General features: G+C 40.9%; 1 protein-coding gene across 23 annotated transcripts in view; it reads right to left on the reverse strand.

Annotated features, from left to right (window-relative positions):
• The window catches only part of ARPP21 (cAMP regulated phosphoprotein 21), a 255713-nt gene that overhangs the window by 44787 nt on the left and 182963 nt on the right, over nt 1-27963 (reverse strand). For 16 of the 23 annotated variants that reach the window (XM_075418775.1, XM_075418768.1, XM_075418770.1 and 13 more), the window contains 7 exons: nt 23320-23357; nt 21205-21264; nt 18424-18656; nt 10937-11167; nt 6632-6801; nt 4951-5055; nt 2226-2489 (listed from right to left, as the gene is read on the reverse strand). In XM_075418775.1, coding sequence (XP_075274890.1) covers nt 2226-2489; nt 4951-5055; nt 6632-6801; nt 10937-11167; nt 18424-18656; nt 21205-21264; nt 23320-23357 — 1101 coding nt within the window. The remainder of the gene's footprint in view (nt 1-2225; nt 2490-4950; nt 5056-6631; nt 6802-10936; nt 11168-18423; nt 18657-21204; nt 21265-23319; nt 23358-27963) is intronic. The other 7 variants (XM_075418786.1, XM_075418781.1, XM_075418783.1 and 4 more) reach the window with 4 other exon arrangements.

Below are 27963 nucleotides of genomic sequence, written 5' to 3' on the forward strand. Positions count from 1 at the left end.
TATTTGCCACACATGTGCTACAAGTAGTATGTAAACCACTGTGCCGCATTCTAGGTCTGAAGAAAATGAATTAAAACTTGAATCGTCCATCAGAAGTTCCCACCCGTGCATGCAGATGCTGAGAGCTGCTGCCCCCTCTCCCTTGGCAGACCAAGCTCATGGTACAGCGACACAGACAGCAGGGACTGATCCCCCCCATGCCCTCTTCCACACAGGTATCTGACAAGATCGTTTGGAACAGCGACAAGCTGTAGATGAATGGTGCGTGCGGTGCAGAGGAAGCTGACAGCACAGAGTTTCTTGTCTTTCTGCACCTCCTGAGGACAAACTACTCCCCAGTGAAGTAAATGAAGTTACTACAAACCCAAAAGATATTTTTCTTCCCTCTCTATCAAAGTGGAAAGTTACAATGTAGGAGGGAAGCGCCAGTATGTACCGTATTTGAGGAATGGACGGAGGCACAGTGGCCGTAAGACAGTACAGTACCAGTTCTACAGCAGCCTATATATGAAGAGGCACCTCCTCATCACTTGTCCTCTGAAGAAGCTCATCTGTCTCTCCCGTTGCACCAGAGTAAGTATTAATATGAGAAAACAGCTTCACAAAGAAGCACTACACCAAACTGAGCCAAAACCCTGCACCCTGCTGCACACGCGAGGGTGAAATCCAACGCTCGCTCCCCAGGTGGCAAAGGCTCAGCCTCAGGCAGGCAGGAACGGCAGCAAACCCGCAGAAACTGCCTCCACAAAGTCAGCCGAGGAGGGGTCTAGCAGAGGCCCCAGGGTGGTCTGCAAACCTGGCCTCACTGGAGTGGAGAGAGGAGGCGGCAGTGGTGCGGGGTCCCCTGCCACGGAGAGCAGCACGATTCTGCAGACCCCTTCGCTCCCGCAGCAGACCCTGGTTGGCAGGGCTGAAAACACACCGCTTCGCCTGCTGCCGTGACAGCTTGTAAAATGGAGGTGCTCACATTTATCTGGTTCACTGGAAGTGCCATGAGGTTTGATTAAATGGTGCTTGAAAACACTGAGGGCACTGGGGGGTTGCACATGAGAAGAGAAGCTCGGACAGCCTCTACTTACTCACTTATGAGGCACAGTCTAGATGGGGAGATGGATTCATCACGGGATTGTGCTCTTCACGTCGTTTTTACCTCCCAAAATCTTTTTTAAATATGCTACATTTGGCAAACAGTGAAGTCTTTGTCTAGCAATATTTTAAATTTTGAAAAAAAATCACATTATATTGAAGTTCATCTCCTTAAAAATTATCTTACGCAAGCCTTCTCTTCTCTCAGAAAAAATGGCTGCGACGTTTCCAACTACAGAAACTATGGATGTCACCATCCAGCGGTCTTCAGATTTCTTTTGTTGTTAATTAGTGATCTAATTAACTAGATCTCTAGCCCACTTAAAACATTGTAACAGTATAAATTCTTCATTAGTGTGGCAATACAGAATCTCATTAACAAACACAATTAGAGATTTTCAGTAACAAGTGAGAAACCAAAAACAAAATAGTACGGTTTACACTACTTTTACATTAAAAGAAACAGTGACTTTTTTTTACTTTATTTTTCATATATTTTCTTCCAAAGTATAAAATGGAAACATGAGAAATGTTATTCATACCACTTTAAAGTAGAGTTTAAATGAAGTTATCTATAACTGGATAAAGAAATTTGGCTTTTTAAAGTGTATGCCTTGAAAATGGGCCAGAAAGTTATCTGTGCATTTTACTTCTTGACAGTCATCACTTTCAATATTCTGTAAAGGTACCCAAGAGACAAGTAGAGATGTTTGGTAGTGAACAGTAAAACATAATCAGTCTTCAGGAAGACAGTTAAAATTACTAATCTGTGACATCTCACATGTTCAAGTCAATTAAATATGATTAATGACTACCTGGGCTGATGTGCACGTTGCTCTTTTGGTACATATATAGGGAAAAAGGACTACGGATATTTACTCACCCTCCTCCTTCATATTCATGTGCAGATGTGTCCTGGAGTATGAACGTATGTTCAGAAAACGGCTCGAGGATAAGGAAGGAATTGCTAAAGCCCAGGAAATGGCAGAGACTTTGCAAGTTTCCTGCTGCCTAAAAATCTGCTCGTTTTCTCCTAGGGAGGCGGGGGGGGCATCTAGAATCTGGGTAATTTTTTTTGTATTCTCTTTCTGATGTTACAATGAGCAGCATGCCAAACCGCTAGCGAAGGCTTTGCCTACCTGAGCAGGTGGCGGTGGTTGCTGCACAAAGCCCTGGGGCGGTGGTGGCGGCTGCAGCACTTGCTGGGATACTGGTGGACCTGAACCTGTAAAGCCTCCTGGGGGAAGCTGCTGACTTGGGGAAGCCATAATGTAACCCGTCTGCTGGGCAGGCTGCTGCAAGATAGGCGATGGGTAGACAGGACCGGAAGGCGATTCAGGGTTGTCTCCTGACGATTGACGGCTTAAGCTCATCTGGTTAAACTGTGTTGTCATGTCATCTCGCTGAAGGGCAAATGGCAATAAGAAAATGATGTAGACACGATGTCTGCGGTAGACACGCAAATTAGCAAAACAAAATAGGCTCAAACAGAGCATGAGGGGGAAAGGAATCATTCAGCTCAAAAACATGCCAAACTTTGCATGGATATCTACAAAAATGAAGGCAATTAAAATGAAAATCACTATAAATGCTTTGACACAGATTTCCAGACTGCAAGGTGAATGGCATCGCTTGGCACAAAAGCCAATTATTTTGGGTTTTACCCTGCCAACCCCCTCTTTTTATTCCAAAATGACAAATGAACTTTACAGTGTTCAAAACAAGATGTTTTAAATATAAAGGGCATGAAAATAGCCTTATGAATACCTCTCCCCTCAAACACAGAATTCCTCAGCCAAGCACATGCTGGTAATTTCACCTGCGTTTCAGAATGATCCCAGGAGGAATTCAGTACGATTCAGGTGCAGACCTTTCCCTTTTTGGACTATTTTGAAAATCCAAGGTTGTAAACATAGAGCAGATAAAAAATGCTAAGCCTTCACTAAGCCTTCAGTTTCTATTTCCAGGCTTTTTATTCAATGTCGATAAGAAACAAGTACTTTACTCGACTGGGGGGGCGGGGAACAAATCTATGGTAGGATGAACATACCAAATAAAGTCAATGGACCTAAGTGTCATTACATGCTGGTAATAATACAAGGATTCTAGACAGTATCTGTTCAGTATTGCAAAAAGATCCATACTAATCAACGTAATCAACGCTCTCAAGTTTAATTTGTGAAGGCTGAAGATTTACAAATGTGGTTCTATGCATCTTCGTTTGTGCTCATATCATAAGACTTTTCAATACTTCACTTTAAAATGTACACTGCATGGCAATAAATCCAGCATAAAACCCCATCGTGTGCTAATATACAGATTACGGTCCCTTCCCAATACCTCCTCACGGATAGCAAATAAGCACTATAAAAATGCTCCTCACTTAGAACACCCATGCTACTTTTTAAAAGCTGTCGCTTCAATTTCATTCACATTCCTGTGGTGTTCATTCTCCAGAATCACCCTGCACAATGCATTTATTGTCAGGAAACTTAAAATAAGGAAAAAAAAGTTTGTTTGTGGAAAGCACTACCAGAGACCACACAGAGACTCACACTCTCGCTCTGAGAGCACATAATGTGGGCCCACACTTTTAAACACTCCCGTCAAATCATCAGGTGGTGTAAGAAAGTAATGCTATTAACTTTACCATTGTCCTACATCCATATTCAGGCACATAAATCATCTGTCTGAAGTTGTTTCTTTAAAAAGCTAGGATATTCATTACCTGGATAGCAACTGACGGCAAACAGATTCAGCAAGAAAGTTCACTGAGCCTGGAATGCCTCTGGATTTGCACAACAGAGACTAAGAGCTTCAAAACCCTACAATTTATACATTGTGCATATAATGTAATGGATATTGAAGACATTCAATCTGGTGAAGTTTCGCTATTAAATTAGTCACTAAAAATATCAAGCTTCCTATGACTATCACTAGAGCAAGCTGAGATGCCTACAAGACACTTTTCAAGAGAATTAGCACTGAGATACGCAACTTCTGTTCAGCACGGAACAGTTTTTATTGTCCTTTAAATGGTACTGCTCATCAACCAGGCATTAGTAACATTATTTTAGCTGCAAGGATCCGTTCAGCTTTGTTTCCATCTCTTACTATAACTACATGACATCTCTACCTTGGGAAAAAAATCAGTCATAAACAAGATTACCAGAGCAACAGAGAAAATAACATAAAAAAATCTCGTAGTGCCTCTTAAAATGTCAGTTTCATTTTACAACAGTATAATCTCAGCCCTGCAAGCACCAAGCCAAACTCAGACTCCAGAAGAGCATTCTATTTATTTTTATTATACACGTCCATTGGTGCTTTGTCATGATGCATAGCGTACCACACCTTCTGCAGCTGGTTCACCACTATTCTTGTTTTCCAGGCGTTCTGCTATCATCAGGGAATAAATCCAGGCAGTGAATTTAGTATGCTGATAAAATAATATAAAATTAAATAAAAAAGTATTTCTAGAGGTCTCTTCTCCAGTCTTTGTGGACATAGAAAGGGGATAACTCAAATCACAAATGCTGAAGTTAGCAATTTAAGCTCCCTCGATATAAAGTGGGGAGAGACTGGCTCCTATCACAGGCACAGTAAAACATTTTTCTGGAGGCTCTGCTAAGCAGGTAGAGCGCCCTTCTCCTAACATCACCCTCCAGGTTAGATAACCAGAATCAGTGGGAATACTCTTACAAAACACTTGTTAGTACCAAAAGTGCTAAGGCAAAGGGGGATTTAGATGGGGCTCTGGCATGCGATGCCCCTCGCAGCCCTCCCCAGAGGCTCTCGGGTATACTCATGCTCATACATCCAACTTCAAGGAAATAAGAAAAAAGAAATCACAGTCTTCAGTACCACAGAAAACTGCTGCGTTGGAGAGATCGGCAGGAGATGCTGGGGAGGATAAGAAACTGCTGGATATTGGACTGACTGAGAAGATGGCTGCATTGCCTGAACAGGCTGTAAAATAAACACAGTGAAAGACAATAAATACAACCTACTTAGAGATAGATAACAACAAACTCCGTTACTGAGAACAAAGGTCTCAAACACAGCTCTGAAAATGCAGATGACTCATCGCCAGCCCAGGTTCAAGAAATCAGGCACTGCGATTTTAGTCTTCATTTTAGCCTTATACCAACCAATATTTTATTACAGATTTTTCTGTCTTTTTTTCATATATTTGATGGCTGTTAGATTAAATAAAGACAGAACTACGCTTTCTTATTACTGATGTGAGGCAAAGCCAAATTATGATCCTACATTTAATTTACAGAGATAAAATGGAAGAGTAGCACAGTGTAAATGTGTATTTGAATTTTGCTTATAATGACTGATTTAACTCCGAGTGTGTCATAGGCAAAGGAATAATAATTGTAAAGCTGCTTTGGCAGAACACAATAGCTAAAAAAAAAAACTGACAATGAACAGGCTGCACATTAACAACAGACAGGCCTGTCAGCTTGGAGCAGATGTTTATCTAAGTGAAAGAACAATTTTCTACAGCGCTATTACCTTGGAATAGCTTTACTACTCCTTTCATTTTAATCTCTCATTTAACTTGAGTCTTACACAGGTTTGGTACTACCTGCATCTTCTAAAACTGCTAAGACCAAATCAAGAAATAAGAGCCACAAACACGTAAGTCCCAGTAAGATCAAAGCAACCTCACTGAATTTAAACATTGTACTTCTGCACAACCTGGGATGAAACTGGGCCAAATTACAAAGCCACACAAGAACCATAGTAGATCTTGGCTGCTCTGCAAGTAAGCAGGGTGTAGAATTCTTGCTTGAGCAGTTTCCTCTGCCTGCTCTGGAAGAGTGGGCACACAATCCACAAATCTAAGTTTGAACCAGACCCAAACCCTGCTGCCCATGCTCGGCCACGTCTGGCCACATGCCATGGCCTGCCCAGAGGCCAGAGAGCCAACACACCGTGGCACTGTGCCCAAACTACACTGCTCTTCCCCTCTCCTGCTGCAGCTCCAGAGCTTCTAGCTCAGAGCAGGGTCATGACCAGAACACAGGGCGCAGGCAGAAGACCCACGGTCTGGGGCAGGGGTGCTCCAAGAGTGGGCTACCCACAGCTCGTGCCTGATGTAATCGGACATTGAAGAGTTTGTAGAGCCCTGCCTTGTGCTTGATTCTTTGACTCAACTCCACTGCTGTTGAAAGGTACTGGGAAAAGTCCCCGGCTCTCTGGAGAGAATTATAGACTGCACTAATATGAGAACTAATTTGCTTCAGCTTTCACTCATGGGTGATTTTTGTAAAATAAATTTATGTAGTCATACACCAACCCACTTAGCAGTTCTCTTAAAAAAAGAAACCATCCCTTAGATGGAACTGAAAAAGGAATCTCCCCTCTCGATCTGTTTCATCCATGTTGAAAATACAGATCATGGGCCCCATTTGTTTCAAAAGAAAAGAATATCCTGACATTTTGTCTAGCTGCATCTTTCCCTTCTACCCTTCAGGTCATCCTTCGTATCCCTGAGAGCTTCGTCTCTTTTTCCTGTGGCCACCACACCTACCTGTGTGACAAGGTGACTTGCCATTTGCTGCTGTGGCTGTTGAACCTGCTGAGGCTGCTGGGATGAAGGCTGCTGCTGAGACTGTCCCACCATCTGGCTCCTCATCGTCTGCTGGCCACTGGGAGGATTGTATATTGCCGGCGTCCCATCAGGATTTACAAACGGTTGACCTGAAACAGAACAGCCTGCCTTTGCTGAACGCTTTTAAGATCGCGTCATTTTCTGTATGAAATCATACAACCTTGCTTTAACTGATCACTCTTGAGCTGACCTGCTACAACAGTAAAGTGCTCATCACTCTCAATGCCTCATTCCAGTATCAGCCATCTATTTTTTTGTTTGTTTGTTTTTGCAGGCAAGGCAGACAGCAGGTATTTATTTTGGCAGTATAACTTTCCAAGGAATGGGTGGAAGGTTATCACGGTTATACCATGATTCAGATGCCATGATTAATTGAAGTCATTCAATGATGAATCGATTAACATTAAAATTGAACTCTGGAGCAAACACTGGAGGTAGAGAATATTCACGTACATTTTACTGGCATGCAATAGCGGTCAAATGTACAGAACCACTCCTGACATACTATAGTTTGTACTGAAAGGAAAACAAATAAACCCACCCTTGTTACGAATTTATTTACATATTCTAATATCATAGTGTTGTACTTCTGAGAACTGTGCCCTGTGTAATTATATGAGGCAGCACTGGAAGTTATCAAGGAAGAAATGCTTAAGATGTCTTTGAAAATCTCTTCTATATAAGACAAATTCTGCCCAAAGTTCTACTCAGTTGCTGAACTCTTTTTGTTTCAGATATTCTAGCTGGGGGAAGCAACCTTGCAAAAGCAATGTTTGTTTAAAAAAAGAGTTAAAAAAAAAAAAGAGTATCTGAGATAAAAAGGGAGATCTGGATGAATTCGGTAATTGACAGCAACAGTGAAATAATGAACTTCTGATTTGTGTAACAGAAGCATCTCTACCTGTTCTGTTCACTCCTCAGCCTTTCAGTTCCTCCCTCTTATTACTCATGGTCAGAAATGTATGAGCAGCACTGGCTAAAGAAACCCTGCCATCTCTCTCTAAAGCATCAAGACTTTTCTGGATCAAGTTGCCATATTATCCTGGCATGTCTCACACTCACCAGGAGAAAGGCCATGATTAGAGGGGGTGGAAGAGAATCATGGGGCAGTTCTGTCCACTGGCTGATTTCCTGCTTCTTGCTGTGAAGGCACCGGGTGACAATGGCATAGAATCCCTAGATTTGGGGGTCTCAGGCTCCAGAAGTACTTTAGGAGACTGGGAAAGACAGACTGGGTGAGCGAGCTAACAGGCTCCTGAAGCCTGTGCCAGATGTTCATGGGAAGCCATAAAGAGCATTTCCCGTGGCTCAGCAAAGGATGACAGAACTGACAGAGAAAAGGTTCAGCAATGCTTTTAAAGATGAAAAAAAAGACCTTTCATGAAAAAATCTTGAAATAAGAAATGAAAAGGAGAGATCAGATGGTAACAGATAAGACATCTGTAAGCTACGAACTGTGGCCCTGATAGAAGGGCAAAGATTGCGATGTCATTTAAAGGAGTAAGAATGAAACATAAATGTTCTTAAATTGTCAAAGGGATTAAATCACAGAACATGTCAAGAGGAATCCTTTAAAGGTTAAAACAGACCAGGGAAGCAGGTGAAATAGAGAGCAAAACAGCATAGCCACATAAATAGTCCTGTCCCAAAGCAAGTGAGAAGCTTCTCTCTCTGGGGAACGAGAAGCAACATAGGAAGCTGGGGATGTGGAAAAGATAGCGTGGACTGCCAACACCTTAGCAGGAGCTGAGATGTATAATTAGCACAGGCAAATACTGACAGCATCTGTGGATATCATTAGAGGCTTGCACAGTCAGTGACTACGTAGTATAAAAGGAAACAAAGGTCTTTAAAGGACATGGTGTTATGATCAAACAAGAAAAGATTGGAAGTAGCCATTCTGCAAGAGGAGAAGAAAGAGCTGAAGAATGGTGTTTCACAGGGAAAGAAAATCTATTCATTACAGGAAACAAAGCTCCTTTTTCCTTTTCTTTAAACTGTCTTCTCTTCATCTATGTTTCTGACAGCATCCATCACTTTGATAGCCGATCACAGCATCCAGCAATCTACGTCTCCTCCATAGGGAGCTTCTTTTGTAATGCTACCCTAATAAGATGCAAAGATACTGAGCCCAAAGAATGGCAAATTTGCAGCGTACATTTTGCCGCATGTTAAAAATACAGTAGACACTACAGTAGAGCCTGACTTCCAGGACAGGTAGCAGCGTGAAGCTATACGTCTGAGATAAGAATTTCAGTATTTAAAAGCATCTGCTCCCTCCATTTTCTTTATTATGTATGTATTTACAAGGGAGCTACAGAAACAAAACACTGGGTTTGAAACAAAATTATACGTACACAAAAATACTTGCTCCCTGAATGTTAAACATGCTAACATACATGGAGCTCTCAATGATACCTCTGCAGACAATGAGCTAGCTGCTGCAAATTGCTAAATCGACAAAACACATGTAGGAGATGTTCCTCTTAAACAGCTCTTCTGGACTGCAAGTGTCATGAGCTCCAGCCTCCATCGTTGCCACGGCAAGGAATGAGCACAACCTCTCAGCTGTCGGTGGGCTCAAAGCACCAGCAGCTCCTTTAATTTGTTTCTGTCAGTCGTATCACCTGAATTATGAATGACTTCTGCCTAGGCCTGCTGAGTTTTGTATGGAAGTAGACCACACAGCACACAAAATACGTTCTTCTGTACTGACCAAGAAACTCCAGTGTTATAGACAGAACTACCAATTACCAGAACAACAGAAAGGAGTAAATTAGTAATGACTGGCTTTGTGTTATGCCCACCTCCCATTCTCTTCTCTCCCCCAACCCAGTTTTTAAGAAAAGTCTAAAATCCACATTTACGCTGACGTTATTAGGCTTTTATGTCAACAACGTAACAGCTTGGAAAAAAAAGTGCACATAAATAGTAAAGGCTTTAGAAAAGTCCAGGTTTGTGCAAGTTACTAAGTCATCTCTCTGGAAAGAACTTATCATATTTGAATCTAAGCAAACAAGAACTCCTCCCTGATTCTATACACACTGATACATGTCGATCAGTCCCAGATACTATTATCTCTAAATGTCTGTGGAAAGCTCGGTTTACTAGTTTGTCAAGGCTGTGTTCTTCTTAAACACTACAACTTTCAATTTTTCTTGACTGAATTCTGACAAAGTATTTTCGGACGCATAAATAAGCTTTACGCATTTGCACCAAAACATTGGAACACAATGTTGTAATTGTAATTACAGGGTTGTAATATAGATAAAATACTGGTTATAAACAAGAAACAAAAAGTTCCTGAATGCTCTATTTAGGACTTTGAAAATATTATGGAGTTAAACTCTCAGTATAATGGAATATACATTTTACTCTAGGCTTTGTTACTTTAAACCCAGCATAACTCAGCTAAGGTTGACAGCACAGCTAGTCATGGTCACTGAAATAGTCCAAATCACTGAAGAAGCATCACAGTCTCAACCTCCCTGAACCTTTTTAATGATGTCAGCAGTAAACACTATCTGGACTTCATCCTGACCAGGGAGGTAACAAATTGCCTTAAACTTTCAGCAAGCACTCAAGTTCAAGTCGAGTGGTTTCTGAAGCATCCACAGTGCTTGGGTGCCTGCAAATGTCTCGTTCAAGTGCCACAGCGCTGCTAACTGCCAGGGCCACAATGCAGAATCGAAGAGATTACTACTTACTCTCATCGCAAAACTTCTGATTCAAATACAACTGCTAATCACATAAGGAAATTAACTCTGCAGCATTAATTCAAATGCAGCCTCTAAGCCTTCTGAAATTCTTCTGCTGTTAAGCACAATCTCTAAAACTTTGAGTATGGTAGTTCGGTTGCACCGTATCACAGCATGCTTGGTATGGAAGAGGGTCTGTCCTTACTGAAGCCAATGGGATCTCAGAGGATTCACAGCCATGGAATGTCAGGAATATACAAGATGAATACCATGTCTGGGACTGCACGAGTGTGTTTTGCACCACCTTCCCACTGGCTATGCCACAACAGCCTCAGCAAGCAAATCCAGCTTTGCCTGCAGATTTGAAAATACAACCTGCCAAATTCCATTTCTACATATATTTGCTGCTTGCTTCCTCATAAAGTGCCTTAAGGAAAATATCTCTGGAAACATGCGATTTGCCAGTTCCCCAGATGACATCAGAAACACTGAAGGGCCGTACCAGTCAGGAGAGCATCGTACTGACCTGTGTGTGGGTTGAGAAGGATACTGCCAGGTGGTATCCCTGCAGCTTCAAGTGGAAGAATGATATAGCTGGTGTTGCTGGGGGTCACCTGGCCACTTATCCCATTCTCGGGGTAGGACATGTTGCCTGAAGAGCTGGCCGTCACCCCAGGGACAAGAGATGCACTTTGGAGAGGCTGATGTATTCGTGACAGGGATCCTGAGGAGCCAGCGCTGCTGGAAGACTCTGAGCCTAATGGAGAGACACAATCGCAGCGAGGAGTTACAAGGGACCCCAGTGCCCATCAGACATGGCGCACACCCGACAAAAGCCTTCACAGACAGCAAAAGCAAGCACTAGTCCATGCTCAGCTAGCAGAAGTGGGGTTTTTACTCCCTGCTGAGATCAGTATCCAGTGTTTTTTCTGCAATTCTAAAAGACCACCTTCCTCCAGCAACATCTGCTTCCCCCCAGTCAGTGAAACAGCTGTATCAAACAGAACACAAAATGCTCAGCATGTATTTATAGTGTCAAAGTACTGGTTCATAAGGTAGAAAAACTAAACATAGGGTTTGTAAATGGAAAAAAAACAAACATAACACAAAAGAACACCAAACATTTTCTGTGAGGAAAAAACCACCAAAACAAAACAACTGAGTTGTAAGTCAAGTAACAAGGTAGCTGTGCCATGTGTATTAACTTAAAGCTACCTAAGACTTTCGCCATGTTGGTTCTTCAGCACCTAGCCTATTAAAATTGATCAATAAAGACAAATCAAATGTGCTAAAACACATTTGCGCCTAGAAGGATGGGGAGATGCATTATTTTAAAAATAGATTTTACCTGATTAGATTTCAATTTGCTTCACGTAAAAACGACAAGAATCTCTGAGAGTTTAAGGCTGAGATGAACAGCTTGCTTACAGCAGGATGTTAACACAAATAGAAGGGAGGTGTGAGCAAATGTCTGTATGAATGCTTTCTCCCACAAGTATATTTTAATTGCAACTTCTTTTTATTTTACTTCTGTGCAGTGTCTATGTATCTTACATTAATTACTAACTCCTTATTGCCTTCCTGTGGGTATAAACTAAAAGACAGAAATCAGACTTGGGTTTTAGCAAACTTCTTTCTTAGAAGGCAAATTACTTCCCTTCCTATTTGCGATACTACAGGAGGACCCTGCAGTATGCTGCTTAGAGCCTCGGATTTGTTTTCAGTCAAATCCATATTGGAATTCACTTATTTCCTCATAATCAGAGCAAAACAGGTTTCCTCTGAGGAAATCACACCAGCGTTCTCTTACTTAACAGAGGGTCTTTACAGATTATTGCAGATCGCTGTGGAAAACACTTTTTTATCCCTCTTCTTCAAGCTTTATATTCATACGGCAGCTACTACAGAGACAGTCCTATGAGCTGGGCGCTATCAGCCATCAGCAGGACCCTAAATCTGCTTCTCCAGTATCTAATCCAGAAAGTAAGAAATTTCAGAAGAAATTTTAAATTTCTGTAAATACAATTCAAAGCTTTATTAGTTGCTGTATTTTTTTCTCCTCCTTGTAGAATGAGGTTGGAAATCTAGAAAGATTATTCCTGCAGGGATAGTTTTATTTATTGGATCATTTCAGATTTCAGTGTTTATACAAATTGCAGATATTCCTGAAGGTCACCCTCATGAAGCTGCAAGCATTATTTGGCATCTTCCTCACAAATGTAAATGCAACTGCTTGAGTTTAATTTTCTTTCTACAGAAGTTACCGGGTCCTTTCCATCCTTTCCTGCATTTCCCTGGCCCTTCTACATGCACTTCATGTTGCTTCTTTGAGTTCTTGCTTTATTTTCTCCTTTTTTCCATCACCTATTGAATTCAACAGGTTAGAAAGCTACCTGGAGATGCAGGAGTGGTGATGTTATTTCATACACCTCCTATTATTTCCAAGTGTGGAAGTAGTATCAAGCCTGAGTTCAGACTTCTCTCTCCTCATTTCGTGCTATTCTGAAAAAACACCGTCAGCGTAACAGAAGATTGCAGCTCTGACATTCAATTGTTTTCTCTTTTCCCCGCTTTCAGCTGTTTTTATGGCAGAATAAAGGACTGTACTGAATTCAGATGTATTCATCAAATGGTAGGCAGAAACAGTGGGAAAACCTGCAGTGCTATCACCCCATGGTGGCCAAGGCGATCGCTTGAAATGTCTGCCTTAAGAGATCAGAGATCTGCTCTCCTATGGCAGTAGATCAAGTTGGTGATTTTGAAAGAACACAAATAAGACACAAACCATTTCAGCAATTTTCTGAATATTTAAAAAAGACTCCCCATTTTCCACCTATCTATCCTGTATAAAAATGATCTATTTCCATTTTTTTCCATCACCACAACTTATTTCCTGTCACTTTAAGTCTAGACATATTAAGCCAAGTAAATTTCAACACTAATGTTTGGAAATTAACACCAATTAATCTTGTCTTTGTAGCTCTCATTAGCTGTTTTCACGGTGTCTAAATCTGGAATCACCACATAATGAATTCAGTACTGTAGCAAATGAAAAAAAAAATGAACTATCTGACTTTATTCAGATTCACATTAAGAGATGTCTTGCTAAAGACTTCTGAAAGGAACTTTGACTAAATGAGATTTTTGCCCCCATTACACAATCCAACCTCTTTTTTTTCAATATGTAATGATGGCTACTTCTAGATTCTTCTATAGTTTTCTTGCTGCTTCACAGTTGACATAATAATAACCTTCACATTCTCATCACTTTCCATTAATACATTTTTTAAGTATTCTGAGAGATACAGCAGTTCAAACAGCAGTAAAAGAAAAAGCGACAGAAAAATCAGTACAAAGTCTTAATAGCTTAGATGGTTTGTGGAGGGAGAGGTACCATTAATTTTCCAGTATTCTGAGTGCTAATGAGTGATGCAACATGTCTTGCTCCATTTTCTTTGGGTCAGCATTCAATATCTGATGACTTTGAACACGTTTGCTCAATCCACCTTCCAAGCCCGAGGTAATGTTTTCCTTTCTTATCAACTGGACTCAAGACCTACCCACTACTTGCTCCAGATGCTCAATTTTTCTAGAAGAGTAGAGCACTGATCATCTCTGGAAACATTTTCGTCCTGGATATAATACCTTGGCTGAGGAATATTTTTTGCTACTTCTGTAAGTCATTTGCATTTCTGTACATTACAATGTATTCAGGATTTTTTTACGATAATGGTACATGCTCTTGTGAACACGACTATTTCTCTGCAAGCTGCACTTCTAAAAATAAGACTGATGTTTCAGCACAGTCCGGTGGTGGGAAGCGTATGACTGGAAGCAGTTGGCTCGTGATTTATTACCCATACATCAACATTCCTACAGTGTCTCTTAGACTTACAAGATCCATCAGGCTAACGCCTGATTAAAGGAAATCATAAAGAAGCAGAAATCCAGTTCCAAAACTCAGAGACAAAATTATAATTTACAGGATACTTTATTTTTTTTTTTAAAGAAAAAAGGTTAATGTATTGAAATGTCTGCAGTATAATTGTCTTTCCCCAAGAGCAGTAGCAATGAACACCTAACAGGACAGATTAGACTGCAGCTCCAGTTACACAGAAGTTAACGATTCCTACAGATCTGTATCAACACAGCTGATACCCCAGTGCAACCAGCTTTTCGTAAATGGGGAGGAAAGAAATACACTCCAACAGATGTGCATTCCACTGAATGGAAAATGTATTAAGAAAAGATGTAACTATTGCATCTTTAGCTTCCAAGTTTTCCAACAATAATTTAAATAGATATGTAGATACACAGAGGACATTTCTTTGAAACACATCTTGTCTTCCCTCCTACTGATGTCTATCAAAACTTGTTGTCATGTGTCTGAAAATAACATGGTAGTTGATGAGCTGGATTTTCTCTTCATGGCTGTGTTAAGAGACTGAACAGGTAGATCTTTGACACCTATTTCACTTACCACTCTACATGTTTAGTCAACCCTGGAAAGTCTAAAATATTACTGGAAATCTAAGCTAACCAATGTTTTGTATGATGTCCTAAATTGTAAGAATGCAATCTGATTGCAATTTGTTAGATTAGGAACTCCCCACTCAATATTGAATTAGAGCTTAAAACATCCCTATGCATCTACTAACCTTCACAATAACAGAGAAAAAAATTGTATTTGCAATATACAATCTGTGCTTTTCAGTGGAACAGGACTTTCTAAACAATCCATGGGTGCATGAAAATAACCATCAGAACCAGTAAAATAACCATGTAATGGGTTTCAAACAGCTTCTTTCATGAAGTTTGCAAGAATGAAGTAACATAACTCCTTTGCTAAGCTCTAATTCCCATGCAGCTGAATGCAATTAAAGTCTAAGACTAATTGACACTACTGGACTCTACTGCAGAGAACAGCACGTTCTATGGTATGTCTTTGCCTAAGGGGAGGCCAATGTCCTTCTGTGCTTCAGTTTGTTTGTCTGCTGTGTATCATTAATTACTGGTTTATCAGAAGTTAAGGTTAAGGGCATAACATTTCACTTTGGTGACAGTATTAAAAATGATCCAGAAAGGCTACAATGCTAATATTGCATCACTGTATATACTCTCAAAGGCAGCTGTGAGCCATCTGTGAAAATACTGAAATTTTTAATATTCCCACGCAAAGGAAGGTGTTTGACAATGCTACTTCATGACCGTCATATATGTAGAATAATTTTCAAATCTAAAATGGTCACAAATATTTTTCCATTATTTAGCCAATGAAAAACATTTTGACCATCTAATAACTTCAGACTGATTTCATACAAACTACATGCAAGACAAGAGTGTATTAAATTTATTACTGTGACTCAAAGAACTTCAGAGAACAGATCAGTACTTTCTGCAGACGAGAACCGGGACAGAATTGGTGCCTACCAGGCTCAGGGCAGTACGCCTAATGTTTGTAGCCACAACTCTGAAATCCCATTTCAAACATTGTAGAAAATGGAACAGAAAATAAACAAATCCCCCAAAATAAAAACATGATCAAGCTTTAAGTGTGTACTGAGCTATGGAACAGTCAGTGCTGCCTACGACCAGAGTAGAGAGTAATGAAGATCTAACGCAAAACATGCACAATGAAGTGTTGCTTGGTACCTGATGTACCTTAGCAAACACCTGCAAATAGCAGGTGGGGGCTGTGACAGATGTATGAATGCACTCAGTGTTTTTATGTGAAGGGAGAATACTTTATCAAGGCGTATTTCCCCACTAATTTTTTGAACAATCATTCTTTCCTACTTTAATGCCATTCAATAACATTTCAGAGAGAAGGATAGAAATAGTGATTCAGATATTATTGCCTCTGACTTTCCTCAGGCTGACTGACAGTTTGACTTTGTGTCCTGGCTTTGAAGGTGTAAGTTTCTTTCGACATCCTGCTTTGCTCTTTTTCCCCACCTCTTCCTTTTATTTTGTCTTTTTTTACTCTTTCTGTCCCTCACCTAGCTTTCAAATTTAAACACTTTGTTTAAAATACAGTCAAAGCACTCACAATATGTAATTGCTTTGCAAAGAACATGGAATTTTAATATCACTGATTTTCTAAAAATGTATTATAAGAGCTTTCATTTGAAAGCAACTTCGGGTTTGGTGCATATGGAGTGCAGATGCATTTACAACTATTGGCACACTTCAGAGATTTCTCCCTTAATGTATTTGCTAAGTGCACCCTTTAATATGCTTGACTTTAACACTAAAACGGTTACTTGAAAGTATTACTCTTCTGCAGTTAGATGTCTCAACCTTCCAAACTGACTTTCCCTGATGCTGTTTTAAATGATCTGCACCTCTGCAATACAATGCTGCAGAGAAACACACTTACCTGCACTTTACTGGAGGTGAACTATATTAAAAAGTACACCAGGAACCTGTACCTCCTCCCTAATTCATATATATCAAATTGAATTCTGATACAATGGAAAGATTTGCAGGAGGCAAAGAAATCTGGAGGTAAAAACACTGTCTACTGCATACTTCAGCCCACACTGTACAGCCTATTCAGCCTTTCTACAAATAAAAAAAATACAGGAGTGTAGTTTCAAAACTACATACACACTGGTTTTGCTGTGTTGTATATGGTCACGCTCAGGAACAAGCCAGAGGTAAACAACTAGACTGTACTAATTTTCAAAGTCAAATTCACATCTTAATTCCATAGAATTTCACATACACAAGAATGGAGTAAAACTGAAGGAGACTCTTAAGATAACAAACCCAAGATTTGTCTAAGGTCTCAAAAGAAACATAAACTAGAAGCAGTAAAAAAAAAAAAAAAAAAAAAAAAAAAAAAGGGCAGGATATTCCAAAAGCTCCCAGCAGCTTTATGATCAGCACGGTTTCAAAGAGTGGCTTTCCAGCCACACGGGTTCCTTTTTCCAGCTACAAAATATAAACAAAATTGTAACGTACATTCAAGATCTGGAGGTCCAGAACGTAGTCATAAATTCAGAGGTTTGCTCAGTTCAGTCTGAAAACTCCTTTCCCCAGCATTCTGAATCACGGCAAAGGCTACCAAACGATTCTGGGAGTAGGCGTGAAATCTGACCAACCTGGGGCTGACAAACTGGGTTTGAATTGAGTACCATCCATAAAACACTCTCAAGATGAAAAAGCTCTAAGTGCTAAGTATTGATTGCCATTTGTCCTGACTTATATTTATCAAATGAACCAAACTGATGGAATCATCTGATGGGCTCATTATTTATTATGCACTTTTACACAAAAATATAATAGAGTAGCTTAATGGCATAGCTTGAAATTACTTAGACACAGACCCTGAGACTCACCCATATGTTATTGTATCCATGAAGTTAATGCAAATAAACACAGAATTCCCACCAGGTCTGCAGTCTCCTTAAACGATGCTTTCATTTAATGGGAACTAAGCAAGAAAAGGGAGACACTGCAAAACCTCTGTGAATCCAGTGCTTCTGCCTGCTTCCACCACAGCACACCGCCTCATGTGCCAGCAGCGAGGGAGGGGCTGTGCTCCAAGATACACATGGTCTGCATTTTAGCAATTGCAACAAAATGTTCTTGGATTTCTCATCAGATATATGACATTTAATTCTTCACGGTTCAAAAAGATTAACAAAAAGGTAAAATCCGTGCTTTGTCTGAAAGGAGCACCACCTTTTCAGGCTACAAGTGCAGACACTGTTCAAACAGGACGCGCACATACCCTATTCCAGGAGAAGCCTACCTCACCTATCATTTGCAAACCTCAGGTTTTCTTCTTGATTCCTAAAAACTCAATACCTGGTACCCAGATACTAGTGTACGTAGACGGACATACACATCTGCTATGCACAGGAAACACAATTGTTCATGCAATTCACCATCTAGACCAACCATCATTCAACCACCATTCTGTGATACACCATACTCAGACGAGGACCAGTACAGCCACTTATCACTGTGCAACAAGAAGTACTGTGAACCCAATACAGTACTAGCTACCTGTTTTAGACAGTTTGCCGGTACTTCTGTTACTTGACGAGCTATCTCCTCTTGTCAGGACAGTTATCCCACCAAAACTGGCTGTCTTTGTTATGGCTGGCTTCAAATTTCGATTTGAGCTGTCTGAATCTGTGCTGCTCCATGGCCTCTGGTGGTCTGTCCACTTCAATTCATTCTCTGTACTGCTCTGCCGACTGCCAGATGTCTTCCCCGTGCTGTCTCTGTTACCCCTACAGACACCAGGAAACAAAGATTTATACACAAACAAAACCACATCAAGGCAGAATCTATCTTTGTGTACCCTGCAGCAAGCCTAATAAAGGAAATATTCTGTATTTATGAAAGCATGCCTGAAACGGGATTTGACCCCAATATTCATCTGCCTTCAGCAAGTAAACACTGCTATACCCTTTTACATGCACAGCACTTACCACTGCTCCCCTTTTGCATATATCTTAAAGAGCACTTCACCCGATGGGGCTGACGCAGCAATATTACGCAGCACTGACGTAGCATTTCTGTTGTCTCTTGACTGGTCTCTTCCCTCAGCAAACCCTTCGTTACCTCTCCCTTTGCTGTCCATCACCTGTAATGTTTTTCTCACTAACTTCACCTGCCCTCTACCATGGTCTTCATATCCATCCTCCTCATTTCTGTTGCACCTTGTCCTCAAGTTAACTGCCTCTTCATCAGCTCTGCAGCGTCATCCAAAGCCTTCCCCTAAATACATGTTCTCCCAGTGTGACCCCGAACTCTTCAATGCTAACGCTCCACTTAGAGACCCATGAGTTGGGGTTTCCTCCCCCCCCCCTCTGCGTTCACTAATTGCAAAAATCTCTGGGTAGAGAGTGTCTGTCTTTGAACCTCTGCAGAGCATTCAGTGTACTGTGAGTGACAACACAGTTAACTGTGAGCAGAAACCGGAGGGCAATTTGGCTTATTTATAGTGAACAGCTCACAATGTTCTGCTAAAATGACAAAACCAGCATGCCTACCACAGCTCGGTGCACCACGACCGTTATCCCAAGGGATGCTGATAATACACTGGCTTTTCAAAGGCTTTCATAGAAGACATTTTCCACCCCCCTCTCATTTTTCAGTGTAACACCTTGCAGGCTCAAAGCGCTTTCTACAACTCAAATGGATGGCACTTTTTTTTTTTTGTTGGTGGGTTTGTTTTTTTTGGTCCCCTTTCTCCTTGTGAACGTAGCTTGTAGCTCCTGCATTTTATCTGGAGAACCTGCCGAGCTGTGCCACTCGGGTCGTGAAGGAGCAGCGTGCCAAAGATGGGATCAGGCTGGTGCGTTCCTTGCCTGTGATCAGAGCCTCTCACAGATGTGATCAGCAGTATTAACCTGTTGACCTTTGCTAGACCCAGACACTGGGAAAGCGTGAAGAGAAACATCACAGAAGCAACAACAGAAAAAAAGGAAAGAGATATTAAAAAGTAACTGTCCTTAAAATTTAATTGGAAAGAAAGAAACAAAGTATATTATTTACAGGCTCTTTTGCATTCTTGTGTTTAGAAAGCAGCAATTTTTTATATTTATATTCTAGCAGAAAAGAGGGAGAGAAACAGAATGCTTTTGTATCCCAGTTATTTGTGGTTTGGCTTACACAAAATACTTTTTTTTGTTCCCCAACAAAATGCCTAGCCCAAAGCACGGAGAGAAGTTTTTCTGCCTGCTGCCTGTAGCCATGGGACACAGCTCCAGATGCTCCAGCACTGTTCCTTGTCTGGTGCATTCTCACCATCTCCTCCATGGGGCTGTGCCGACATGCACAGGCTGCAACTACATGTCAAATAATTCCGCATGCTTTTCTCCTCATAATGAAAAATTATATAATACAGATGATATAGGTTTGAAGTGACACAAACTATCACTGCTACATATGCATACCCCAATGCATACAAGACATCTAGTGATTACCCAACTCCTGCCTAGCTATGCGCATGCCTTACTGGATAAAGGGCACGCTTCTGAAAGCATCCATGATGTCTGCCTGCTCTGCTTAAGACTTGTGGTAGTTGATTGACTTCAAAAGCAGCTTGGCGTGCTCAACTCTGGTTGATTTGAACTGAACCTGTGGGAGCTCACAGTGTGGGAAGAGAGTCTTTCTAAGCCTCTCAGAGGAACACTGTCACCACCAGGCTGGGTCGTCCACTTATCCAGTTATTGGTCAACTGATAAGAAAGTTCTTCATGAAAATATGGACTGACTCCCACTGAATCCCTGTGGCTTGGGACATGATTTGGGATATGGGATGCATCTAAATGTTCTCTAGGCAGAAGGAATTGGAGTTTGGAAGACAAAGTTCACAAAGAAAAAGTTTCAAAACACTGCTGCTTTAGATAAGGGAACTTCAGTCAGTTTCACCTCATCGTACTTTCACTCCAGCTTTTAATAAATCAGCAAAAGGAAAAAAGGTCAGCCTGGACACTAGTCTGTGAAACATGCCTGTTGTATATACTAGAGCATAATGAACTTCCACCAGTCACAGTCACCCCCAAACTATGGCAGTCTGAGCAGCTGGGCAGCCGAAAATCTCATATGGTTCCTGAGCCAATGATCTGTAAAACCAAAAGGAAAGGATCCTGTTGTGACCTCCTCATTCAGGGAGCGTGGGATGAGGGGAATAAGAACTCTGTTCTCCATGCTCCTTTCCAACCAGAAAAATGACATACCCACACCCGTTAAGGTCTCCCTCTGCGAGGACACAGATACAACCACGAGTGAGAGTTACTGGGAAATGAATATTAAATAAAATCATACAAACCTAAACAGCTGTCTTTTCTTATGCGTATCATTGCATATACTACTGTCTTCCAACAGCCTACTGAAAAAAACAAAAAGAAAGATTATGATAACAGACATGGTAATTCAAATTTATCTGATCTGTAAAGTTGTATTTAAGTTCTACCAACATCTTCCAACTTGCACTAGATTCATAGTTTAAAAAAAACAAGGCTAAAATTGCCTCCCTCCATAACTGTACACAGTCAACTGAACATAAGAAATGTCAGCGAGGGAGGCTGAAGGCCATTTAACGTTTCCTGTTACCGAGCAAGGTAATTCTCAGAAGCCAAGGAACAATATATCTACATCCAAAAGAAAATTCAAAAAATATCACCTAATAAGAACATAAAAAATGCAAGCCAGCAAAATACTGCATATGTAATTTTGAGTAACTGTTAAGTCACTTGGAAATCTCTGTGGCTCAGAGAAATTCTCTGATGAAAATGAAAGGCAAAGCACTTAAACAAATACCTAACTTTCAACACAGCAAATCAACAAGATTGCTCATGTGCACGGAGCCAAGTACGAGTGTAAGTGCTTCACCTGATCAAAGGCTGTAAGGCATACAACAAGAAAAAGCAGTGTTCTGAGGAATGAAGCTGAAGTCTCTCCTGAAAACAGGCCAGCAGTAACAGAAGCTCAGTTTCCAACCTGGCCTTCCAGTGGTCTCCACTTGGGTATGCATCCTCACACCAGGAAAGTTGGTCAAGCCAGCTTACGGGTCTGAGCAAAGAGAACCATGTGCAAACACCAGAACTGGCCACATTCTCTTGCACACAGATGTGGGACTGAATGCATAAATCAATGGAGGCCTGCCTGGGAAGCTCATGGTTTATCCCATAAACGTCCCCACCCTACCCTCAAGCAGGGCAGTGTCTGAGCAATTTCCATACTGACTTGGGAACGTGAACCACTTCATCATGTTTATTGTCCCAGTCTCTCCAGAGAGGGTTTATGGGAGCATCTGCTTTTTTCATTTTGGGTTCCTCTATTGCAATTTTGATTTCTTTTGATAAAACATATCTCCATAGTCAGGATACAGAAGCAGCAGCTGAGGAAATATCCTTGGCTTTCAGAACACAAGGTGGTTAGATGACAGTGGCCATTACCCGCCGAGGGCCTTCCCTCGTTCCATGTACAGGAGGTCAGAAAAACTGGTTTGTACCATTACTGTGGAGTAATTTTCTATGGGAATAGCCTTATTCATAAATACATCTGACAGATGTAAGGTTCGACAGAGATAGAAATACTGTGAAAGACAACCTCCCCTTCCTCAAGCGGATGATAAACAGTCTTAAAACCTGCACAGGATAGACTTGGGCTAGCACTGCTCAAACACTCACCAGTGAAATTCCCAGCATTTTGGTTAAAATCCTTATCTGCCACAAAGGTGCACAATTTCTAAGATTTTAAACACAGTTAAGCTAATTGATGCCTGCTATGGAGCTAACACTTCACAGTTTGTAAATCTTCAACACAGTTTCTTCTTCCCTTTGCTTTAAGTGGATCTATTATAATAAGAACAACATCCATAAGAACTATCACACAGTAATGCAAAGTAACAGTTGGCTCAGATATCACCATTTTGTTACTACAATGCAGCAGTAAAGCAGGTCTCGTCTGGGGGACTTGTGAGCCTTCATAAGCCACAAGTGAAGTCGGTGCCGCCGCTCGGCCCCACAGGAGAGCTGGTCAAACAACAGAAACACAAGTGTGGTGTTTCATAAATACCGTCATCCAGCCACTGCCACAGTGCTTTTCAAAGATCAGGAAATTTAATTCTAAGGGCACTCCAGAGACAGAGTGGTTATTTGAAAGGAAACCGTTGGTGGGCTCTCCCCTCCCTCCCACAACCTGCTTTGTAAACTGAAATGCAAAGTCTTGGGAAAGCAGCATAACACCTTATCTGGTCAGATACAACACTGCAAGGCAATCTCTTTTTCCCCCCTCTTAAAGCACAAAAACACTGCAGATAATACGGATTACAAACTTGCTCAACAGTCTTCGCATTAGGATAAACAACTACAAAACTACAGATAGACAAAATAAGAGAAGCAGCTAAATTTAACACAAAAATAAAACAACTATTTTTTACCTGTTTTCCACAAAAAGGTTTTCCTGGGAGCAAACTGACTGAAAAATAAAAAAGGCATTGTATCAGACGTTCTAGATATGCTCTGCTGTTCCAATTCCTTCCTTGAGTTTAGAATTATCTCCCCTGTTCAGGCTCAAGGGGATTTCAATTCATGCATCATTTGCATTTGCAGAAGACAGGAGGGGAAAAAAGGTCAAGAATAAGGTCAGGCCAGTAAAATAAATTCCATGCATTACAACACATTGGCAATGAGGGGTCTCAGTTTGGAAACAAACTGAAATTTCTCAGTCCTGAGATCAGAAGAAGGTGGTATGTGCAAAACACTGGCAATTCAAAGCAGAAAAACATTTTTCCTACATAATATAAGGTTTCACTGGTCTGCCCTACCACCTCAGAATAAGGTTGCAGAAGGGCACAGAGCTGCAGGTAGGAAGGACAAACAGGAGGAAAGCATGCAGAATTGACAAAGTTCTTCAAAGGGAGAGAAGCTACTGCAGTACTTAGAAATACTATGCGAGTTCACATTTTAGGGTTGGAAAGGAAACATTCATACTCACGTTGAAATATAAAATGATGATAATCATCTCAATAATAATATTAACAACAGTAATAGTCTATTGCAAAAAGGTTCTCTGCTGGAGGACTTAGATCCCCAGAAAAGTGAAGGGTTCAGAAGAAATAAATCCTACAGGCAAGTGTGTAATTCTTTCAGCATTACTTAATTTTTTATACAGAGAAATGAAGCTGTGCTCAATTTCCCATGAATAATTCTCCCTCTTTGATTTTTTAAATTTCCCTCCTATTTCATGTTCGCTACACAAAATGCCTCGTAGCTGTCACTGGATTATATCTCCATGAGGTACAGAAGAAAGGACAATCAGTACTTGCACTGAATTTAAACAAAAGGCAGCCAAAGGGAGGAGGGCACCAGGGATCGTGCCCGTTACTTCTGTAACAACAGGACTCAACTCAAAGAATAACGCAATGCCATCATTAGCCATGTCAGATTTTAATGGTATGGGATATGTACAGATTTGGGATGTTTCTGTTTTGAAAAGGGCAGGCTAATGACCTACTGGAGCAATGCTGGCCAACACCAGAAGCAACACACTGCTCCTTCCCAGTGCTCCAGCAGATGCATGGGCAAAGTCTTCCCTTGGCACTGCAGCCAGTGCCAGCCCATCAATTCATCCAAGGAAGGAATTTAGCCCCAAGAAAGCAATGAAGTTTACCGTTCAAGCTCTAATTCGCTCACCCAGCACCCACAGCAGGGGACATATGACAGCTCTGTGGGCTTCCCAGGCAAGCTCTCACCCTGCAGTCCAACTAAACATGCAAGGCTCTGGGCTGCATCGGTGGCAACTGCATCTCCCTCCTTAGCACAAAGCCCCAGGATATCAGGAGCAAGTTCTCCATTGCCAGGGACCAAATTTCCATGAGCTAAAGCAGACCTAGGGTTTCACCCCAGGCCAAGAGGAGACATGAACTGTTTCACCTAAAACCCCTGGGAACCTTTGTAAAACTACGACACTGCCTCTCCTCTAATTTTACATACCTTAGTCACAAGGTTTCATTAACAAATGTGGCTGTGAAGACTCCAGCACAGTCTAACTACCTATGAGCACAGTGAAATTACCCTGTGGGCCTGCACAAGCTCGACTGGGGGACTGTGTCTTCACTTTGAGGTTCACGACAGGCATTTATGCATTGACTTCACTGCAGCCACATTTCCAAAGCAGCATTATAGCTACTCTTCCAGAACAAGCGAGTAAACACCTTTGCATAGACCAGAGCACTGGCTTATGTCCCCACAAAGTTACAAAAGCAAAGGGGCATATACCTGTCTGGATTTCTTTTTTTTTTTTCAAGTTTTTAAAGAGACTGGGGCATAAATCAAAATATAAATCCCACATATTTACTGTATCAAGCAAGTGTAGAGGTCTGCTCCCCATTCAGTGTCTTGATGGGAATCACTGTCATCTGCATTACAGACTTTGTAGACAGAGTCCCTAATAACTCCATTTGTCTTCCTGGCTGATCATGCTGGCACAGGGCCACACAACCTGTGGAAATTATTTTTCAGTATAGGCATGAGCCTGAGAGGCAGAGAAGACAGGCACTTTTTGTTATGTTGTTCCTACTACTAGAAGTCCAATGGCTAAGCAACTCTGGATAGCAATTCAGCTACTACAAGGTCAGAACTCACTTTCCTGATCTATAGCATCAATAATGTTCAATTTAAAGCACCAGGAAAGCTTAAGTACACAGCACACCTGTTGTCAAAAACATTCTTATAACACTTGGCTCTTCTATACTCAAAGACACTGACAACAAATCTACAAAAGGAAAAAAGTTATGAAGACTACCTACAAATTCACCTCCTTCGAGACCTCTCCATGCAGGATTTCTATTAGGGTTCTCTGTATGACAGTCATTTATGAAACCAGTATTTCACTCTTCCAATTTCCCAGAACCTTTCAAAGTCTCAACTGGAAAACGTGCATCAGCTCTGTCAGTGTGCTAGGTATACAGGGGGGTGCTGCATGTGTTTTTAATTACGTTAGTCAACATAGATAACTATTAACACACAGCAATATCCTGCAGCGGATACCATCAGGTTATCATTTTCACGTCAGCTAACAAGATGTGATAGATCTCAGACTTCCAACTAATGCTTACTGCTTGATCTGCAGCCACAAACATAGACTCTGTACAGCAGTACGGGAGTTTCAGTATCTACGGGTTTATGGTAGTCAACATGAGGCGTGCCTTTGTTTGGGTTTTATTAATTTTAAACCCTCCTCTTCCCAATCTTCTCCTACTAGAAGGACAGGACAGGCTGAAACCACTTTTTCAAATTTTTCTTTCGTGACTCTCTTTAATAGGAGAGTGATAAAGATCCTTAGTGTTTTCTTAAGTAGAGGAATCGTGATATTATCTAAAGGATCTGGCTCTTCAGAACACACTCCTTAGTAAAAAATAGCCATTACAATTAATAACAGAAAAAACCCAGCAGGGTGTATTTCCTTAAATAAGTTCCATGTGTACCATGGGCAATTTTAGTATTTGTGTAAGTAATAGAATATCTATGTTTTTCAGTGAATACACAACGATTACTAGAGAATACATTTATGAACAATGGATGGTGCTTACATGATTCTGGCTCATGAGGTTATACATTGCATTAACCTCAAAGAATGCAATTTCCCCTACGTAATCTGATTGCTAGTCTTTAGAATGAATTTTCTGCATGCTTAAAAGCCAAACATAGTGTACCATTTACACATGCATTTGGGACTGTCAGTTAAATCTACAATTTGAATTAACACACAGGGAATGAACAAGTCATACTTTTAAAAAAATTTTTTAGATTGTTCTTTGTCTGTCTTGGACAACCACTTTTCAACGTGTTAAAAGCAACTAAAGCAGACAAGAAACTTCTTTGCAAGACCCAGATACTCCAGGTTCTCTGATCCAGTGCACTTGGTTGTAAAATTCACATTGTTGTAAAACTAAGTTTCCAATAAAAATGTTTTAAATAGGAAGGTTGTAGGCTTTGCAATTAAAAAATAACCTTGAAAATAGCTTTGAGTGTAACACAGCTCACGCAGCACTGTTTTACTGTTAGCAGCCTGGAAAGTTTGAGGTGAGCTGGAACTATGTTGCTTTATAACTATTTATTTCTTCACCAATCCTTATATTAAGGTATCACACTAACATGCTTCTCAATCCCTGCCACTTGCTATGACTCTACACATGACATGAGTCATTAAAACCTCCAGCTCCCCTTGTCAAAATTTATGATAGCCAACATAGCAGATGGAAAACTTGCCAGAAAGCATAATTTAAACTGACTAATATCAAACTAATCATCACGAGGACTATCATAATGATGGCATTATTCATGAACATATTTATTTTGTTAAAACCTTCCCACCTGGAAACGAAGATACCTGGTGCACTAGAGTGCTGCAAAAACAATGGAAGGGCAAGCAAGCTTTCAGCTGGCTAGTACACGGGGTCCAGGTTTAGACATTTTTCACAGCACTTGAAACAAGCACAGCACTTTTTGCCCCGGTAACCAGACTGCCTTTTCTACCTCAATTTTGTCCCAGGTTCTGACTCTTGGGCTGATGTGTTATCCAAAGACTTCTGAGTACCTCAAACATGTTTAGAGAGGGGGTGCTAGGCGAAACACGTTACAGCAGTACTCTTGACCTTCATGGTTGCCCTTCGGAGACCTCTCCTGCAAGCTCTCTTCATGCATACTCTAATTAGATGTGAAGTATCTATAATCCATTTTCTATGGTTCATAACCAAGGCACTAATAAAGGCTTGACTACAGCATTGTAAACAGTAATACTAAATAAAATAATAATAATAAAAATACCACATCATTAATCCCTCCCTGTTTCTCTTTCTATATCTATAATTTGCAGGATGACAAGGCTTAGGTACCTACCTCAGAGAAACCTGGGGAGAACTGGATTAATTAATGATTGCAGAGGGCTTTAAAACTATACAGTCTTATATGCAGTAAGTGGCTACCTGTAACAGAAAGCCATTGCTCTCTTTCCTAAAATTGAAAAAAATTACACTGTCCACCACCACAATCACTGACATCATATCTAAACCACCTCGTAT

This window comes from Opisthocomus hoazin, chromosome 4 (assembly GCF_030867145.1).
Source record: "Opisthocomus hoazin isolate bOpiHoa1 chromosome 4, bOpiHoa1.hap1, whole genome shotgun sequence".
NCBI lineage: Eukaryota > Metazoa > Chordata > Aves > Opisthocomiformes > Opisthocomidae > Opisthocomus > Opisthocomus hoazin.